Genomic DNA, 14852 nt, shown 5'->3' on the forward strand with positions numbered 1-14852 from the left:
CCCCCCCCCCCCCGGTGCCTCTCCTGCGCGGAAATAGGTCATGTGGCTAGATACTGTCCAACAGTGGCCCAACCGAAACCTCAGCAAGATCAGAACAACCATAGTCAAAATCAGCATGAAACCATGACTAAAGGAACCAAAAAGCTAGTGGAGGACAAGATCACCCAACAACCCGCAGCCTCAACTGATCAGGAGGAGAAGAATCAGGAGAATCAGAGACAAAGATCCACCAAGGCTACTGCAACTGAGAAAACAGAGGAGAGCCACGAGGTGTACAATCAAGTGCTAAAGAATGAAGACAACAAGCTAGATCATGCAAAATCCAGCCCCAACAGCCAACCTCAGTCGCAGCCAGTAGAACCCCCAAAGTCAGCAACAGAAACGACGGGCAAGAGGATGACAAACAGGACTGCAGCCAAGACACACAAAGCCGAACCCGGTGACGCCAACTCCACTCGTGGCCGCAAGGCCACGAGGAACCGCAGTTAGAAACATCGCACTTCCATGATTTTTGCCTGGAATATTATAGCTCTAAACGGCCGGAATAAGTATTATTTTACTCGCAATTGGATTGCCGACAACAAATTTCTTTTTGGTGCTTTGTTAGAGACACACATCAGAGAACCAAATGCTGTGAGAGGACTGCTAGCTTTTCCGAATGGCTGGAAAACTTTCTGTAATTACGCCGATGATCGTTCAGGCCGTATACTGGTGGGTTGGGATCCGAGCGCCACTGTCACCATCTACCAAACAAGTGCGCAAGCAGTAACCTGTGGTTTTCACCATCCATCACTCCAATGGTCATTCACAGCCACCTTCGTGTATGCTGACAACTCCGTAATTGAGCGGAAAAGGCTATGGCAGCAGATAAAGGAGCTATCTATATACCCTCTGCTAAAATCAACACCATGGATAGTCTTGGGGGATTTTAACCAAACACTAACCCCGTCAGACCGTTCCGACTATCCTATAAGTACTGTTGCCCCCCCAAGCATGACGGAATTTGTCGAATGTCTGACATCTTCACACCTAGCAGATATTCCATACCAAGGATTGCGTTACACCTGATGTAACAACCATGTTATTGACCCGATATCAATAAAACTAGATAGGATTCTCGGAAACCAAGTCTGGCTCACCGACCATTACTCTATATCAGCAGAATTTGGGAACCCCGGTCCATCAGACCACGCCCCAGGAATCGTCAGGCTGCCGTCCACAATGACACGGGTAAGAAAACCGTTTAAATTCTTTAACCATCTCTTACTAGCTCCTGAATTTTTGCAGACTGTCTCGGACTGCTGGGGCGAGAATTCCACTACAGGCACGGCCCAATTCCTCTTATGTTCTCGCCTGAAGATGCTCAAGTCACATCTTAGGAGGCTAAACAAGACCTCATTCAGTGATATCTCGAAGCGAACTCAAGAGGCCTACGACAAGCTAACAACAACTCAAGCAGCATTGTTCGAAAGCCCTTCCACTGCCCTAGCCATAGAAGAGCAGAGACTGCGTAGACACTGGAATATACTAGCTGCGGCCGAGGAACGATTCTACAAGCAGAAGTCTCGAATCTGTTGGCTGAAAAACGGAGACCGGAATACAGCTTACTTTCATCGGGTCACAAAGGCCAGGAACGCGCGCAACAAATTTAACTACCTGATCACTCAAGAGGGACAACGATTAGACGAACCTGAGGACATAAAAACCCACATTATTGGCTACTATCAGCAGCTCCTCGACACCAGCCGAAAACAACCGGGGGGGGGGGTTCCATGGACAGACTTAAGAAGCTCCTCGGAGTCACTGGCCTCGACAACTACATGCAAGGATTGCTCTCCATTCCAACAGCAGCAGAAGTGCAAAAAACACTGACATCCATGCCGAATAATAAAGCGCCCGGACCAGACGGTTACCCCAAAGAGTTCTACGTCAATACATGGAGCATAGTGGGTGATGGCCTAGTTAAAGCGGTGCAAGAGTTCTTCAGCTCGGGTCAAATGTTAGGCCAAATCAACGCCACAATGATTTCCTTGATACCGAAGCGAACGGGAGCAGATTCACTAAGTGATTTCAGACCAATAAGCTGCTGCAACACCATATACAAGATCATATCTTCAATCCTTGCAAGCCGACTAAAACCGATTCTAGAGAAGCTGATTTCACGCAACCAGGCAGCCTTCTTAAAGAGACGACTAATGCTTGAAAACATACTCTTGGCTGCTGAATTGATCAGGGATTACAATCGACCTTCTGCCCAACCGCAAGCGATGCTGAAAATTGATATTCGGAAGGCTTTTGACACAATCAAGTGGAGCTTCATCACCAAAATACTTCATGCCATCGGCCTACCTACCACTTTTGTAGGATGGATCAAGACATGCATAACAACACCTAAATTCTCTATATCGGTCAATGGAGAGCCGGCTGGATATTTTCCAGGTGGAAGAGGACTTCGCCAAGGGGACCCGATCTCACCATACCTTTTTATACTGTCCATGGAAGTTCTATCCAGAATGCTTGATGAATCTGCTCGGCAGGGGAAGCTCAAGCCACAGCAGGGTTGTGTAGACCCGCTGATAACTCACCTATCCTTTGCAGATGACGTTATCATCTTCTCCGCAGCAAATAGAGAGTCCATTACGGAGATAAAAGATGTGCTCTACCAATTCGAGAGTTTCTCGGGCCTTAAAATTAATCAAAGCAAATCAGACCTCTTCATCTGTGGTTTACCGGAGGCAGAAGCATCGAACCTAACATCATTATTGGGAATTCGTCGCGGGAATCTTCCGATACGCTATCTAGGGGTGCCGTTAAGCCCGTGGAAACTCAGCAAGCAAGACTACCAACCGCTGCTTGATAAGATCAACTCGAAAATCCAATCCTGGACAACCATCTTCCTCTCTTATGCGGGCAAGGTACAACTCATCTCCTCAGTCATTTACGGTTTATTAAACTCATGGAGTTCGGTGTTTCTGCTTCCAAAGTACTTGATCAAACAGGTTGACAGCATATGCGCCAAGTTCTTATGGAAATCCGGTAACACGGGAGCTCACAGGGTCTCTTGGGCGAACATTTGCCTACCGAAAATGAAAGGCGGGCTAGGGCTCCGGAAGCTAGAAGACATAAACACCTCAGCCAGGTTGAAGCTAGTTTGGCTCCTCTTCGCCAACTCGGGATCGTTATGGGTCGCCTGGGTCCGCAAACATCTACTGAAGCGTAAGTCCTTCTGGACAACAAATCCCTCAACACGTCACACACGTGGAACTTCCGCAAGCTGCTCCGAATCAAGGAGAAGGCAAGAGCTTTCCTCAAGATGAAGATAGGCAATGGCAAAGACACATTTTTCTGGCTGGACAACTGGAGTAGTTTCGGACCGCTGATTGAATATATTGGAGACGAAGGACCGCGAAGAATGCGAATCCCATTGCACGCACCAGTGATCTCAGCCTCCACCGAACTCGGCTGGAACCTTCCACCTGCAAGATCCCAATAAGAGCAGCACCTACAAGAAGCACTACTTATGACTGAAGCACCATCAGCGACTGATGTAGACGATCAATCCCTCTGGAAACACGACGACAATGCATTCAAGGACTGTTTTAACACGGCAGCAACCTGACGACAAATTAGGCAGCCTGCAGCTACTGTAAATTGGTGGAAGGTTGTATGGTTCAGACACGTAACGCCGAAGCATGCACTCATCCTATGGCAAGCTTTCTTGGATAGGCTGCCAACCCGAGATAGACTACATCGATGGGGAGTGCAGGCGGAGACGTCTTGCTGCCTATGCTCGACAGGGGAAGAGTCCCACCAACACTTATTCCTTGAATGTCCGTTCAGCTCATCCGTCTGGCAATATTACGCATCACGCTTTGGCTCAGAACCACCGCACCAACTCCACCTCTATCCAGATTGGATCGAAGCCCTCCGGAATGACCCCAATCGCCACAAGCGAACCTTGACACTAATTGCTCTTCAAGCTACTGTCTACCTTCTTTCGCGTGAAAGAAATGACAGAATCTTTCGCTCCCGACACCAATCCGCTGAGGTAATGAAACATAGGCTTGACAGACTCATCAGGAACATCATACTGGCCCATCAATCAGGCCCCAGCCAGCAGAAAAACACCCTCTTACAAGCTTGGTTCTATCTAACAAGGCCACCATGATTACCATAGGAAAATCATCCCTCTTTTTTGTTAGCTTAGCTCATGGAAGTGTAAGTTTCTTTTGTTTTCTCGGTAACAAAAAACCGATATGTAACTTCTTCTTGACGTAAATAGATTCACATTTCATCAAAAAAATAATAATAATAATATGAGAAAATTTTATATAATATCTCAACTTTACAAAATATGATAAATTAATACCTAAACTTTTAATTTTATCTAATCGATACATCAAATATTAAAATTTTCTAAATTGATATTTTAAATGTTGAAATGTTTCAAATAGATATCTTAACTCATGAAATTGATAGCATTCTCAATTCTGACTGTGATAATGATGTATAAATTAGATGTTACTTTTCAACATAAAAAAATAAAACTCGCGAAATCGATAACTATTTTTAATCTTGACTCTAACGATGATTATATTATATATTAATTCTAACATAAAAAACAAATTGAGGTTATAAATTGCTTTCGATTTTCTGAGTTGGGGTATTTATTTGGAACATTTAAACATTCAAGGTATTAATTTGGACCATTTTAACATTCGAGATATCAATTAGATAAAATAAAAAATTTAGATATTTATTGACATATTTTGTAAAGTTGAGGTATTTATATGTGATTAATTCAAAAGATATTTTAATTTATTTGGTTGATAGGCATGAAGCATGTGTGGTCTGTCTCACAAACCATATCTTTCTATTGCTTTTCCCCACATCTCTTTAAGAACCCTAAACTACATCTTCTTTCTTTCTCTATTGTTTTCTAGTTTGTCCCATTTCACACCACATGCTTACTCAATTATGACGTCATTATTTGTAATCTTTTATTCCGTGCATAACCCGTATTTTCCAACATTATAGAATCTATTTCAAACACTCGATTACTTTTTTTCCGAATAATTACGTTAGTAAATAATTATTTTCAAAAAAATCATTTTTTTTAGCTTGCGTAAACGATATCTTGTTTCCTCTTTACATCAAACACCTACTAAATGGAATACAAACGTGGAACTCTTTATTCTCGAACGCAATCATATTATAATAAAATATAATAATTACTTGGAAGATAGTAAAAAGTGATTTAAGCTTCAGTAAATTAATTACATTTACACACATTATCGTCCACTTGAACCGATATTTGTCCATCGTGGTTGTTGGAAAAGAAAAACAGGAGCTCTAATAAGTACCCAATGAACATTAGAATTACTTAAGAGAATGACGCATGACAACTTTATATATACACACATATATATAGTTTCAAGATGTATTGTTTACATGAAATATTCAAATTTATCGTTTAAAAGATTGGTTAAAAGCGGAAAATCCCCCAGCTCTGTTGGTTTGAGAACCCCTTCCTGTAAACGAGGTCGTGGGTTCAACACTCAGAGTATGGAGATTCCCCTCCTGCCACCTTCGGGTGTTTCACATCCCATGTGTGTGTTGCAGGGTCGTGCGCGTGGGTCGGGATTAGTCTGAGCCTTTGAGTTTGGGATCACCCGATTATCAAAAAAAAAAAGATTGGTTAAAAACTAAATCTATGATAATAAGAAATTAAATAAAGTCATAATCATGTTAAGGGTTGTAATTCAAATCATAAAATATTATGAAAACATTGTCCGAACGAACATATAAGTGATGCAAAAGTCCATGAAGAAAATCAATATCTAAGTGAAATTTTATTTCATTTGGAATTCGTTGAGGATTGAGACGGAGAGAGAAAAGAGGTGACGTTGAAAGGTACGTGTGAGGTGCAATGTTAGGCCACGGGATATATGATTAGGAATACGACCATTGACAAGAATGTTTGCTTTGGATTTTATAATTTAATACACATATTTTAATAATTGGAAAACACAAAACCCTAAATAAAAAATAGTATATAGTTTCGAAAAACAATAACACTTATTTTTAGTTGTAGAAGAAGAATGTTGTACAAAATTCTAAACACAACCAAGAAATATTGTTTCAAAATATAGAAAACTTTGAAACCGTTAGATTAAGATCTAAATTGAATTCGATCTAAATTGATTGATTTTTTATTTTTTAAATCACATTAATAGAATAAAACTAAAATATAATATGTACCGAAAATGAAATAATATTTTAAGAAAATGAATATTTTTTGTCTAAAATTGAAATAACTCTGAATTGAATTAAAATGTATATAAAAGCAAAATAATATAAGTTTTCTCAAAATAAAAAAAATCTACACATAAAAATAATTGACCTCAAACCAAACATAAATTCAAAATATCAGCATCCTATTTTTTATATTAACTATGATATTTTTTTCATTTCAAATTTATAGGATTTTATTTAAAAAATATATGTATACATTTATTTACGAATTTGGTTTCACATTGTTACGGTGTATAAAAAAAATCAAAGATGGAGAAGATATTTTGAAAAAAATAAAACCCAAAAAGGGAAAAACTCCTAAAAATTCCTGAATTTGCAGAGTGCAAGAAAAAAAATTTCTAAACTTGCGAGACTACCAAATAATTCCTAAACTTGTAAAAAATGTCTCAATAAATCCTAATATTGTAAAAAGGTATTATATTAGTCTTTCGAAAAAACTAATTATAATAATATGATTTTATATCCTACGTGGTAGGTGATATGGCACGCCAAGTATGATTTTTTTTGCCACGTAATCAGTACCGGGTTTTAGAAAACCGGTTTCTTCAGAAAATATTTTAAAATCTCTTAGAGGCATTTCATCGAACCTTTAGTATACACGATGGCTTACACTATGCAAGATGAAACGTTCCATTTGCTCAGGCTTTTAAGCTCTTCAGGATCGACATCCGCTCCGTCTTCCTTGATGTAGATAACGTTCTGTATAGTTTCAGACTCGAGCTTATCGGGGATATCCATAGAAGATGACAAAATCATAACAAAACGCCATCAATGACAGAAGAGTTTATTTTTTAAATTCCGGTACTAATATTCGTGCATAGTAAGTGTTCGATGAAATACGTCTAAGAGATTCTAGAATATTTTCTGAAAAAACCACTTTTGTAAAACTCGGTACTGACTACGTGGCAAAAAAATCATACTTGGTGTGTCATATCACCTGTTACGTATGATATAAAATCATATTATTATAATCAGTTTTTTCGAATGATTAATATATCTTTTAACAAGATTAGTATTTATTGAGATACTTTTTATAAGTTTAGGAATTATTTGGCACTCATAAGTTTATGAATTTTTTTTTTTTTTACTTTACAAGTTTAGAATTGTTTAGGAGTTTTCCCAAAAATAAATTGAAGAATAAGAAAGACACATAAGAGGAAGGGTGTCAATTCAGGCTCTGACTCTGAGGAGTCGAAAGGTGGGGACCACGTGTCAAGGCACGCGCGCACGCCGTGTGGAGCCCATACGTTGACTTTCTTACGGTCATACCAAAGTTGAAACTTCGAAAGTGCTACGTGACGCTCCCGAGTCCAAGTCGTCTTCGCTTCTCATTTCTTACCCATAGAGTCAAATTCCATTAGAATTTTGTTTTTTTATCTTTTTCATTTTTCCAAAGGTCAATTTATATTTCCACATTATTTAATTTTGGTGTTTTACTTTTTTTTTTGTGGCAATCTTGATAATAACGGCATGTTGCGGCTATGAAAGTTAATTTATGTTGCAAATAGTAATCATATTATAATATTATTGATCAACAGATAAATAAATAAAAATTATGAGAAGATGATTTTAGAGCTTGGAATGCCCAAAGACAATTTTTTTTTGGGAGGTGGGGATGGTTCACAACAATTAGTTTTTATATTTTGTTACTGAAAATGTCTTGTTGTAGATCAATAAAATCGAATTTTACTGTTTGATTTTATCAATAGGTCAACACGATTATCTGTAATATAACCGGATGAAGCCTCGCTCTATTTGTTATTTATTTACGTGCGTAAAAATTTTTGTGAATGACGTTACTTGGATACAAATTTTGTGGGATGGAATAAAATATATAAGGTGGAATTATTTTGATCCGATATATTTTGTTTTTTTCAATGGACAAATCATTTCATTGGTAGAAAAAGAGGAGAATAGAAAGGGATAAAATAGCTACCAATGGAAAAAAAAAGATTGAAGAAGAATTTTTTTTTAAAAAAAAACTACAAGAAAATCTTCCACTAAATTTGACAAATGACACATCATTTAGAATCAAAATAAGATATGGAGAGCTCATGAACGATTGTAATAAGATCCACATTAGGGTTGTATGTTATAACAATGATTTTCTATGTAATTAATGCCAATCATGCGTTTAAACGGAGGATGAAATCTAAGATCTTAAACTTATCATCAAAATCTCAAATCCTAATCTCACTGCAAATAATTAGTGCTTTATTGTTGTTATTAGTATCCAACATTATTGTAGCATATTACAGATTTTTTATATTTCGATTTAAAATTTAACGGATCGAATCATTAGAAATTAATACGTTTACAAGATATATTGCACATTTTTACATAAATTAAAGAGTACTATTGTTTAGACCCCCTTTTTTGATGGTCATCTCATTTTCTATATAAGTTATATCGTATATTTGGACATAAACTAAAACTTTTGTTCTATATTATTAATCGGCTACATAATTTTCTACATTTTTTTAACTCTTTCGATTTCATATATGTTAATGGTTCCTCATTATTTTAAGATATTTTTTCTTTAAAAATGTTACACTTATCTTATAAAAAAAACTTTTAAAATTTATTATAAATGCATCAATGACCTTTTGCTTGTATTTTTTTTTTTATTAGAAGTTCAAATCATCGTTACTAATATTCTCTCAATCTTTTAAGTACAATGATCCTTATATATATAATAGCGAGATTTTACTGCTACGTACTTATAAATGGCTGCCTGAGAATATATATATATATACATATATTTAGAACGTTTGGGTTGAGTGCAGAGAGTCCACTGGCCAGATTGCACCAGTAAATAAAAGCGGATTTTAATAATTTTTCTTATAGAAGGATAATCATATATATTAGGAAAAAAATATTATTGCAATATAAAAGAAAAAGATATGATTGAAGAAACGGAAATAGCTCGATTTCATATAGACTCCAGGACGACGTCATCTCTCGACCGTTTTGACGTGTTGTGCATCGGTGAATGCTTTCGGTAAATTTAAAATTTTATAATCTGTATACGGACGTCCATATATATGTACGTAAGCATGTATGTCAACAAGTTATTTTTATTACACACTGTTCATTTCGTCGAATAACTTCACAATAGAAAATTACTGATTTGGATTGACCAAATGAAACTCATTTAATTTATGGTTGTAAATTGACCGGTTTATTCCGGTTCAATTGGTTTTGTTGAAAATTGTGAAAATAAAAACTTTCTAGTTATTCGCCAACAAAAAAAGTAGTGAATACAATTGTTAATAAAAAAATTAGTCAGATACATTTTTTTATATCCAAAATAAATACACGAACTCCTTTGAAAATCTCATAATAATATATAAATTATAAAAGTCAAATAATTACATACGAATTTTTTTAAAACCTCATATTAAACCACGAATTTTCAAAATATTCATCTATAAGTACATTCGTTGACGTCGTTTTATTGACAGAAACGGGTAACAAGACGCCTGCATCGCAATCAGAAAATCCAATCAAATTAATGTCACGTATGAAAACATTGACACGTCATATATTTTTTACAAAAATTTTAAAATATTAAAATACATATACACACATATACATGATTATACATTATATATATACACTTACATGCATACACAAAAAATATGCATGTTTATAAACACATATACACTCATATATATAATATACACATATATACACACATATACATATACACACACATGCATGTTCATACACATATATGTGTGTATAAACATGTATAAGTGTTTGCATGCGGTATGTGTGTGTAAATATATGTGTATATCATGTGCGTACAAGTATATGTGTGCATATATAAGCTAGCATGTATATATCTTTATGTGTATGTAGGCAAGTGTATATATTTGTATGTATATATATGTACTTATAATGATGTATGTGTAGATGTATTTTTAATCTGGTTTCCGGGAAAAGGTTTGTATATAATCTTTGAATTTTTATAGTTCATATATTACCATAATTGTTTTTTCAAATTTCGTGTAATTGTATGGAATTTTGTTCTTTTTAAAATATATAAGTCTCGAATGATCTTTTCAACGCGTAAAAAAAATAAAAAAACGACAAAAAAATAAATAAATAAGTTAAATATTGAAAATAGAGAATCAACAAGGAAATAAAAAAAAGGGGACTTGGCAAGAGAGTCATCATCAGCCACCTGAAAAATGTCAACAGAGACATTAATTCATTAATCTTCTCTAGCCGTATAAACCCTACAAGAAGAGTTAGTGCTCTTTAACACTCTTGAGCTTATCATGATATAAGTATCCGCTTTCATCCAACAAACACTTTCCCATCCGTTCATGTGTTTGTGACTCTCGAGAGAAGAAGGAAAGAAAACAAAAACAGAAAAAAAGAAAACATTTCATCATCATCATCATCATAACGCATAAACTGTGGTTGAATTTCAAAGATTTGGGGGGAAGGAAGCCATGGGAGATGAATTCAGCAACTCGGGTAATGGAAACTGGTGGAAGGCTTCGACCTCGTCTTCATCTTCGACGTGTTTGTCTCCGGGGATTGGCTGCGGAACGTTAGGGGGCTTTGGTTGGGCCCCGGAGACAACGCCCGAGAATATTAATAAAGAGAGATCGAGCTCTATCGAGTCTGGCGGTTCGGTTGTTTTCCTTGATCATAAACTTCATCATGATCCGTCATCTGATCATCATCAACATGTTCAGATGATAGGTTTAGGCCTTTCTTCCCAACCCTTTGATCAATGGAACCAATCCCTTCTGTGAGTAATTTCATGATATTGCAGCCGATTGTAATTTTGTAAATACCCTTTTGAAGAAAACATATTTTTCTTTCGATTTTTGTGGAAAAGATCGATTCTTTCCCGAGGGAAACTAATGATTTTGTCCTAAGAATGTTTCTTTTTTTTTCTCTCTTCTGTTTTTGTGTTTTGTGGGAGACAGACGAAGCGACAATAAAGCGGAGACAAGCTTCCGAGTGATGGTAAACTCAAACGCAAACGCAAGCACAGACGTCAGCATGAACGCATCTTCGTCCTACCAACAAGAATCAGGTTCGTCACAAGCATCGTTATGGCGAGATTCTTCAGCGAACGTGGAATTCAAAACGCAGTTGAGCAATCGCGGGTTCTTCTTGGATCATACGCAGTTTAGCCCTCACGCGAGCTCGAGCGATAGCACCGTGACGTGTCAAAGTTTCGCGATGGACAATTCCTCCACCACTCTGTACTCAAACCCTAATTCGTCATCGAATGTGTTTCAAGGAACGTTCTTGGGGTCTGACCAACCTGATCGAAACCAGTCGTCGTCTTTGAGCTATTCACAGTACGGAAACTTCGGTCTGAGTCCTTTGCGTTTCTCTAACAACACAACGTTCTGGAACCCGACGGCGGCGGCGCATGACGTGTCGCCGAGATTCTTCCCGGCGGCCGCGTTACAGTCGCCGGAGATTCAGGCGCCGAGTTTCGAGGAGAAGCCAAAGGTACGTAAGTGAACAAAGCCCTCACAGTTTCATATTTTCCTTCCAGGTCCTCACATGTTTTCCTTGTTAACAAGTTACGGTAAATTGCAGTCCAATGACGGATTCATATATATATATATATATAACTTTATTTTCCGTGTTCATACAGAATTACTGATCCATATGATCCAATACATCATTTACTTGTCGTATTTTCGCGTTCGTTTTCATATTCTATTATTTTTTTAATGTATAATATATTTATCATTTTTTTCTTGAAGCAGAGTGTACCGGAGATTCGGGATCCGAGCACTGTCGCGGCGAAGAGAAGCGGCGGCGGTCAACCGGCGGCGAAAAGGTCTAAGAACGAGGCGGCATCTCCTTCACCAACTTTCAAGGTATTAGTGCGGCTTGTCCTTTTTTTTTTGAAATTTTTTTAATGCAATAGTTATATGCATATTTGAAAAAAAAATGTCCAAGAATGTATATAGAGAATGTTAAAAAATTTCGAAGTGATCAAAACTCCAGATAAACCCTAAAAACTTGAACAGAGTAATTGTCAAAATTAATGTACGGCCGACAAATTTATTTATACTACGATAAGTTCTTTATAAGCCAGTTTAACGATATATATATGTATATATGGACAATTCACAATATTGTCAAGTTATTTATACGTCAAAATTCAATTTAGGGCAGACGGATCTTATCATATTGAATAAATCAAATAGATTTCGTATATTGATGATGATATACAGTTGATGAAATACATCTATTAAATACGATACGTTATTTATATATAAATCCGAATGATATATGAATAATATCAATAAACACAATAACTATATATTGAAATTTTTTTGTGTTCATTCAATGCTAATGACCAAAATCCAAAATAATCTTACTTCCAAAGTTGAACCAATTAGTTTTCCCCAATTTATTTATTTCCACTTATCCTTTTCTTTTTCTTTTTTTTTTTCTATTTTTTATATTTTATTAAAAAATTTCTCGAATTAGGTGAGGAAAGAGAAGATGGGAGACAGAATCGCTGCGCTCCAACAACTGGTCTCACCTTTTGGAAAGGTTCTCTCTCTATCTCTCTCCACATTTTTGCTTTTACTTTTAGAAAGATGATGAGTATGCATTAGTATATTTGTAGCTATTCATAATTACTTGTCATATTTTCTTTATAATTTTGAATAAACGGAATATATATATATATATGTATATATGTATATATAGACAATAGATTTGGTTTTACTGAGTTCATGTGGTTTTGTGTCAGACTGATGCAGCCTCAGTGCTGTCTGAAGCCATTGAATACATTAAGTTCTTACACCAACAAGTTGCAGTAAGTCTTCCACTAATATTCTTGGTTACTTTTCCAATTTAATTTATAAACAAAACATTTTAATTTGTTGCGTATATATTTTTATAAATTATGAATCAGGCTCTCAGCAGCCCATATCTGAAAACTGGAGCTTCTTTACAGCAGCAACAGGTACTCTCTCTCTCTCTCTCTAATTATTACTACATATATATATAGTGGCATCTTATTATAGCTTTTGTACACAAATCATTATTATTGTTATTCTCACATAATTAAACGCATTCTCACATATTATTATTATTATATATGTGTACAAATCATGGCTGCTCTTTCCCACGGTTCCTTCGCTTTCAAGATTAGCCACACATTATTTCCGCATACTTTTTTTTTTTTTTTATACTCCGGAAGTTCACCGGGCCTTTGACCCAACTACATCTCCTAGAAGACCGGAGATTCCACAGAATTTAATCAAATACTATGACAACTTTTACAACTGCCTTATTATTCAGCCGTGAATGTTTCGGGTTTTAATTGGATTTCGATTCGTTTTTATTTTGGTTCATGTTTTTCAATTTAAGAAAAACATATCTATTTTTTTTTTTATTAATTTCGTTTCGTTTGGGAATAGATTTTCTTTAAAAGATCGTTTTCTGAAGAGTTTGTTATTATTTAGTTTTTTGGATTATTTTATTTTATTAATTTAATTTTAAAATGTGATGTCCTATTCATTTAAACATTTCATTCGGTTCGATTCGCATATCCAAACCGAAATATCTAACCTCTAATATTACATCATTAATTAATTAACTATAAAAATGTTGGAATTCATTCATTCTTTTTTTCAACTATCCATCTAATATAATACAGATTTGCGATCAATCCAAGGATCTGGAAGAACCGGAGCAAGATCTTAGAAGCCGAGGGCTATGTTTAGTCCCCGTCTCGAGCACATTCCCCGTGACTCATGATACTACGGTCGATTTTTGGACTCCCACGTTCGGTGGATCTTTTCGATAGATGGAAGAAAACTAACAAGAGTTTCGTGCTAAATTTTTACCCGATATCATGTCCGAGGTATTGAGTGCAAAGTATAAATTAAAATCTTATGACTAGAAGAAAGTACACACACGTGGGAATAACATTGATTTGAATGCAGATGAACATGTTAACGATAAGCATTTAAAGAAAAATATATAATTGGAGTATCATAGATAAGATATAATAAAAATTTGTTTAATTTGATACGCCATTGTTTCAATGTATTATTTTCTGAAAGAATAAATTAATTTATGTAATAAAGGTATACATATCATCATAGCTATTAGCTATATATATACAAGCTTTTGATACGTTCATAAGCCATTGCAATAGTAATTTGATAATGATTATAGTAATGTTCATTGTGGATAATGTATGAACTATGATCTATATATGTTAAGCACTTGAGCGATGATGGATAAAGCAATTAGGGGCCATCACCTTTATTCCGTATGCATAGTGGAATTATACCGAATTAAATTAATGTGTAGTTTTATCAGAACTAGATCAAAAAATCGTTTTTTTGTAATATTTTTCTAAAATAAAATTAACTAAATAAAAACAATTAAACGATAATGAAAATAATTGAAAACTTTTTTTTGTTAAGGAATAATTGAAAACTTCGAATGGAAATGATTTTTTTATAAAATTAAATATGAATTTCTAATGAAAGTGAAATCCGAATTAGATACGAATATAAAAT

General features: G+C 35.6%; 2 protein-coding genes across 2 annotated transcripts in view; both read left to right on the forward strand.

Moving 5' to 3' along the window:
* LOC104817082 overlaps positions 1-3962 on the forward strand; it is a 4382-nt gene extending 420 nt beyond the window's left edge. The window contains exons 2-8 of the mRNA XM_010546161.1: positions 38-484; positions 608-1012; positions 1109-1230; positions 1288-1562; positions 1781-2915; positions 3000-3216; positions 3727-3962. Of these exons, the coding sequence (XP_010544463.1) occupies positions 38-484; positions 608-1012; positions 1109-1230; positions 1288-1562; positions 1781-2915; positions 3000-3216; positions 3727-3962 (2837 nt within the window). The remainder of the gene's footprint in view (positions 1-37; positions 485-607; positions 1013-1108; positions 1231-1287; positions 1563-1780; positions 2916-2999; positions 3217-3726) is intronic.
* A 6604-nt stretch (positions 3963-10566) lies between these two features.
* LOC104816918 (transcription factor bHLH123-like) lies at positions 10567-14448 on the forward strand. The gene is made up of 7 exons (XM_010545948.2): positions 10567-11083; positions 11265-11802; positions 12066-12179; positions 12799-12864; positions 13067-13132; positions 13232-13282; positions 13979-14448. The coding sequence occupies exons 1-7, from the start codon at positions 10779-10781 to the stop codon at positions 14126-14128; spliced, it is 1290 nt and encodes a 429-aa protein (XP_010544250.1). The 5' UTR covers positions 10567-10778; the 3' UTR covers positions 14129-14448.
* The last annotated feature ends 404 nt before the right edge of the window (positions 14449-14852 follow it).

The sequence above is a fragment of the Tarenaya hassleriana genome, unplaced genomic scaffold, assembly GCF_000463585.1.
Source record: "Tarenaya hassleriana unplaced genomic scaffold, ASM46358v1 Cleome26, whole genome shotgun sequence".
Classification (NCBI taxonomy): domain Eukaryota; kingdom Viridiplantae; phylum Streptophyta; class Magnoliopsida; order Brassicales; family Cleomaceae; genus Tarenaya; species Tarenaya hassleriana.